This window comes from Lontra canadensis, unplaced genomic scaffold (assembly GCF_010015895.1).
Source record: "Lontra canadensis isolate GAN:19392208 unplaced genomic scaffold, GSC_riverotter_1.0 scaffold103, whole genome shotgun sequence".
NCBI classification, from domain to species: domain Eukaryota; kingdom Metazoa; phylum Chordata; class Mammalia; order Carnivora; family Mustelidae; genus Lontra; species Lontra canadensis.
In genome coordinates, this window is record NW_022631097.1 from 4,473,400 (window position 1) to 4,479,399 (window position 6,000).

The 6,000-nt window shown below is 40.0% G+C and overlaps 1 protein-coding gene across 4 annotated transcripts in view; it reads left to right on the forward strand.

The window, feature by feature from the left end:
• Window positions 1-4,445, forward strand: part of TNFRSF19 (TNF receptor superfamily member 19) — an 87,911-nt gene extending 83,466 nt beyond the window's left edge. For all 4 annotated transcript variants that reach the window (XM_032838217.1, XM_032838219.1, XM_032838216.1 and 1 more), the window contains exon 10: window positions 3,412-4,445. In XM_032838217.1, coding sequence (XP_032694108.1) covers window positions 3,412-3,420 — 9 coding nt within the window. In that variant the 3' untranslated portion in view covers window positions 3,421-4,445. The remainder of the gene's footprint in view (window positions 1-3,411) is intronic.
• Window positions 4,446-6,000: the final 1,555 nt, after the last annotated feature.

The following is a 6,000-nucleotide window of genomic DNA, read 5'->3' on the forward strand; positions in this document are numbered from 1 at the left end:
ATCGAAATCTGCGATACTTTTTCTCCGAACTGCAAAATTTAGAAAATTTACAGGGAATGCTATGCAGAAAGCATTTGTTGGCTTTGGAGAAAAATAATTTCGTTTTTCTCAAAATAAAAGAAATGAAGAAGATATAAGGGAAGAAAAGCAAACAACTAAGGCATTTGAAATGTAAAACACAGGGGTGCCTGGGTGGCTTATTCGGTAAAGCGTCTACCTTCGGCTCAGATCATGATCTCAGGGTCCTGGAATCCAGCCCCAAGTCAAGTCAGGTTCCCTGCTCAGCAGGGAGTTTGCTCCTCCCTCTGCTTCTGCCTGTCCCCCCACTCATGCTTGTTTTCTCTCTCTCTCCCTTTCCCCCAAATAAATAAATAAAATCTTTAATAAAATACAATTAAAATACATACCTCTCTAGTGGAGAGTGAGTCTTTACTGACCTTGTTCTTTTGAGCCATCACGTAATTTTTATAACTTCCATGATAAGACTAAGAAAAGATAAGAGTTAGCTGAGTTGTGTGTAGTTGTCAAGAACATACCATGGCCCACAAGCCTCGAGGGCCGAGTGCCACGTGCAGCTGCCTGGAGGAGGAGGTAACAGGCCCTGAGAACAGTGAAAGAGGCAGAGAACAGGATGCAGAAATCCTGCCCCTTCAGCAGCTGACCCCAACTTCCCAGTCAGATGCCTTGCCAAGTACTCTAAAACACAATTCTTGGGAGACTCTTAAAATTCATCTGAGACACTGTTTCATTACAAGATGCAGAAGTTTCTTTGATACCAAGTCAATTGGTTTTGATCAGAAACTTGCCCTACCTACACAAATGTTGTTAGAGTAGCTGGAATTGTGTTCCCAGTGACTACCTACAGCTTTGCAGAGTACCGTCAGCAAGTAGAATTACCCCTCATCTTAATTGTGTAGCTTGTCCCCAGGTTCGTGATGTAAATTCTACGACTAAGGAGTGAAACATCTCAATGCCAAGTCATATCAGAACCAACTCATTCTCTACCTTTTTCTGTTTGTGTTGTTGGTGAGGTGGGCATGGGAGGAAGCATTATTATTACAGCTGTATGAAATGTAAAATCATTTAGTGTAGAAGATTGCTATATATAACAGCATTAACTTCTTGTCAAAGACAGTTGTCAAGGTAATCATGATCTACATAAAGATACTTTCAACTCAGGTTATTATGAAAAGAAAGTTATAATTACATGTAAAATGAATGAGAAAATGTTATATTCAAGTTATACAATGTAATGTATTAGTGAAAGTCTTAATAACTTTCTAAGATGTGTTGTCTTATAATTATTAGATAATTTGGTAAATATAAATGAGGCATTCTGAATTCAGGAAAGGAATATTTTAAAAAATGAATCATTTCAGTTTCCCCCTATAGTTAAAAACAACAAATAATATCATGAGCCTATTTTGAGATAATCTTATCCAGGTTCTGAAAAGCACTGTGTCTTTGGTTGCCTTTACTGAGTGTGTGATATTTAGTGAGGGAACCTTAATCTTTGAAAGCAAGTAGGAGAGATACAATTGTACATCTTTGGGAGATTGATTCTCTTCTTTGTTTCAAGGGTTGGCCAAGTAGGTAGCTCAACAGTTCTATTTAAAAAAAAAAAAAGTTGGATTCCAAAAGGCAATTCAGACTTCCTCTTAACAGGTTGCTTCTCCAATGTAGGAAACATACTTACTTCTCACAAATAATTTGCTTTCAGCAGCTTGGTATTATGAACCAAAGGACTTTTGGCTCCTTGAGTTTGTGTTCACTTAGCTTGGGCTGTGTGTTCATTCATAATTCAGGAAAGCACAACACTTCTGTTTGAGAAATGCATAAGGGCAGCTTGAGCCATTATAGTGCCCCCCCCACCTTTAGTGATTTATTTCTATTTATTTTCAAAGGAACTTGAAAATCCTACCTAGGCATTCACTCATATTTTCAGTTTTTTAACCTTAATTCCCACCTTCTATCCAGCTTTATTGAGATAACAATCGACATTTGCCATTGTGTGAGCTAAGGTGTGCAGTGTGATGATCTGATACACATCTATATTGCAAAATGCACAATGGCACTTTTGTCTTACAGGGTCACATTGCTAATGCACGAGGCGTTTGTTTCCAGAAACCGTATTTTTACACTGTAGTTTTCTTGTGGGCTGTTTAAGACCACCCAGAATCTGATGATGATAGTTATGGTGCAGGATAAAAGAGGTGTGAGAACCTTGTTTAGTCTGAATGACTCAGTTCTAATCAAATTTCCCCTATACACACCTCCCCAGAAAGCAAGAGAACTAAGATATTTGGGACATCATTCACTAAGGTACTTGGGAGAATGAGACCAGTCTGTTTACTTACAGAAAAGGGTTTTTTTGGTGATGTTTTTAACCATCATTGGAAATGTAATTTCTACAAATTCTACATACATGAAATAACAGAAAGAATGGTAGGAAAGATATGAGATGACCTGGGGTCTAGTTGCTCAGTCTTTTAAAATCTTTGTTTCTTTCCATGTTGGCAAAATGAGTACCATTTTTCTCCCACAGTAGTGTTAATGTGGTAATTATGGTCATACCAACTGATCAACATATTTGATGAAACTATTTTAGATTATTGAGAGTTCTTTCAGAAGCTTCTATTTCTAGACTCTCTTCTTCTACCTAGGGAAAAAAATCTTTTCCTGTAAACTTACCAGATATGTCACTGATGTCAGATTAGTGGTAAATAAGTGAATGAAAGATTACTGCTTAAAATGAAGGTTTTAGTCACTCACAGTAATGTGCCTTTGGCTGATGTTTTCAGAAGTCAGGTCGCTGCCCTTCTGTGATAAGGGACAGATTGAAGGACACCACTTGGCCAAGGATATTTGCCCTAGGGAGAGTGTGAGCCTTCCAGGAAAATCATTAGAAGGGAAATCATTTCTAAACCATCTCTAAACTTTCTCCAGTGGGCTAGCAAAAGTTTTAAATACAAAGAATGAGAGTGTCACTATTCACTAATCATCTTTGTCCTTTCAAAGAAGAGACCAAAAGGATCCTAACAGCTTTACCTACAAATGCTTCAAAAGAGTACAACATAGAAACAAGCTTTAAGTGTTTGAATGGGGTCAAAAATGAGCAAAAGAATCATTCGTTAATACATTTTTTTTCCTGTGGGTCACACATTATTGTCTCTGCAGTGTCATTTGCAAATACTGAGTGATAGTGAGTAGTTATAAAATCTTTATTTTATTTTCGGAGTACGTACATACCTGGATATTCAAATGTCATTAAGGAGCTGCTGGTCCATATGTTATTCAAGTCATGTGTGCTACTAGTAAAAGTTATTTACAATAATTTTTAACAATGATAGCCCAGCAGCTTTCGTGTGTAAGGTCTTGTTTTTCAAGCTTTCCTTTCTGTTGCTGTTTTAGGAAGCTTAAAGGACTTGCTTCTTTCTACAGTAGAAGAATATGGATGGAACCCAGTGTGCACTCACCCCTCTGCTTAGGCTTACGGACTGAGCCCAGTCTGGACCCTGCATGGCTTCTGGGGGAAAAAAATAAATCTGAACCAAACTGATGGCATTTTAAGCCTTTCAACCAGTTGCTTCTGAGCCAGACCAGCTGTAAGCTGAAACCTCAAGGAATAACAAGAAAAGACTCCAGACACTCACGATACTCTGCATTTTTCCTAAACAAGAAGCTTCTATGCCACAAAGCGTAACTTCAAAGGCTGATGGCTCAAGTTTGCAGCCTACGAGATTATGAGCATATAACAAGAAACAGAAATGCACTCATGCTTATTTTCATGGCGAATGTGGTTTTACCAAACTGAAGATCCAGAGTATAAGTTTTCATTTACACTTTCTTTCCAGAAATAATTTCGTATAGCCGATTAGCTTACTAAAAGTCAGTGTCCAAGCAGTTACTTTAGTTTTTCTGTAGAGTGGTTCAAAAATGAGTGTTTGTGTTTGGTGAGGCTCACTTTTTCATCATCTGATTAGCTCAGGCAATTAGAATTGACTTCATGCTGACTGCCTCAGTCAGGGCTTTGTTAGATGAAGTTAATATCTAGGAACTAGGAGTAAGAGGATAGCAAGTCTTTTCCAGAATCAACACTTGTAACCTTAGTCACTGACTCGTGAACCCCTGCTGAAGCTAGTAGGGAGAGGGGCCTGAGCTGGGGGAGTGATGGTGAAAGAGCCCCCCACCCCACCACACTGCATTAAAAACCACTTAGCACACATATCCTAGAGACTTGTATACAATGCTTAACATATTTCTGTGAAAATCAGTTGACATGGGAGCATTTGCTACTTCTGTCCCTGTGACTGAGCTTAGAAGATCCAGAATTCCTCTCTTAGAGAAGAGTGATGATTTATAAAGATAATGCTTTCTTTTCATCCACCTCCCCCTCACCTCCTGCCTCTGAAGACCACCCCCCTGTTCTCTCTACCTGTGAGTTTGTTTTTGTTTTTGCTTTCATGCACTGTATCTTATACTAAAGGCTTTAGAAAGTACCACCTGTCTGGTTCCCCTCCTACTGAAATGCAACACATGAGTCATCCCTAGGAGACACTACATACTAGAAGGAGAAGAAAACGCCCAATTGGTAAGTGGCCTATAGGTGAACAGCTCCTCACTGCCTTCACGGGGTCTGACCAAGTGGCACTCCCATGGTGCCCACTTCCTTAGCACAGGTCTCTCCTACCCTAGCCAGTGATGCTGGATTTAAGCGTGGTGTCAGGTGTCCCATCCCTAGTGTTTACGCACTAGAACTTTCTCTACAGCTAAGACAGACACAAACCCAGTTCAGTCACGAACACGGGGATGGCTCATTTGTTCTTAATCTTGGTGTCCTGGAGAGGAATAACCAGAGTAGGATTTACCTTTTTCCTCCTTGAACCTCCATGATCAGCTCTGGCCTTTGTCTTTCAACCGATTACTATTAGCTCTGTCACATTTGCACTTAAAAAAGAAATCAAACATGACCTTGTTGGTGTCACTAAAAAACTTGGTTTCACAATCCCTCCACTCACTGCCACCCAGATCAGTGCCTTTTACTTAACATTAAACTGAACTTGGAAAAATTCTGTCTTTCTTGGGCCATTTTTCTCTTCTCACTTATTAGACTATGCTTTTCTCTCTCTGTAAGACATGAGGCAAATCTAATGAGTCCCTTCCTCATGGCGGGACCGGTTTCTCTCCCCTATAGGCAGTCTTAGGCTCTGACATGTGTGGATTAGCTTGCTGGGCTCAGTTCTCCTCAGGACCTCAGTTCCCTGAACCAAAATAAGCAATTAGAGTAGTCTCAGGGTGACCCACAATCTTTTGTGTCCATCTCATGCCCTCTTTTCTTTTCCTTTCTTAGCATTAACCAATGGTTTTTCAACTTGGATAACTTGCCAGCTCTTATGAGAGCCGCCTTTAGGAAAATATTTGGGATTTGACCACAAGATGTCTATGAAAACGCACACTAGAGTTGCCTTGAGTGGCTTCACTGTAATTCACATATGTATATGCCATTGTTTGCAATCTGATCGTTTTGTTTTGACAGAGGGATGATCAAAGTCAGCCAGGGTTGTGCTCCTTCTGGTGGCCTAAATATATTTTCCACATGTAGAAACTCTCTTCGACTTCAAAGACAAATAATTGCCGGAGAAAGCTAGATGGATGGGCATGAGACTGGCCCCAAACCCTAAAACATCACTTTGGATCAGTAAGGAAATGCTTAGGGTTGAAAGTTGATTTCATCTGATAGAGCACTGGAAAAATCCCGGGCTGTTTTATCAAGATGAAGACGTTGTACCACTGCCTGCTGCAGAAACATACAATAATGTTAGATTCTGTACTCTGTATAAACCCTTGAGAGGGAAAGCCCAATCTGCATTTCCCATGGTTGAGTACAACGCTTACACGAACTTTCCGGGACCAGGAAATCATCGTCGGGCCTAGGAGTGAGAATCGGTGTGACTTCGGAAGTTGCAGAAACCCACCAACAAGAATGAGACAAGGATTTGG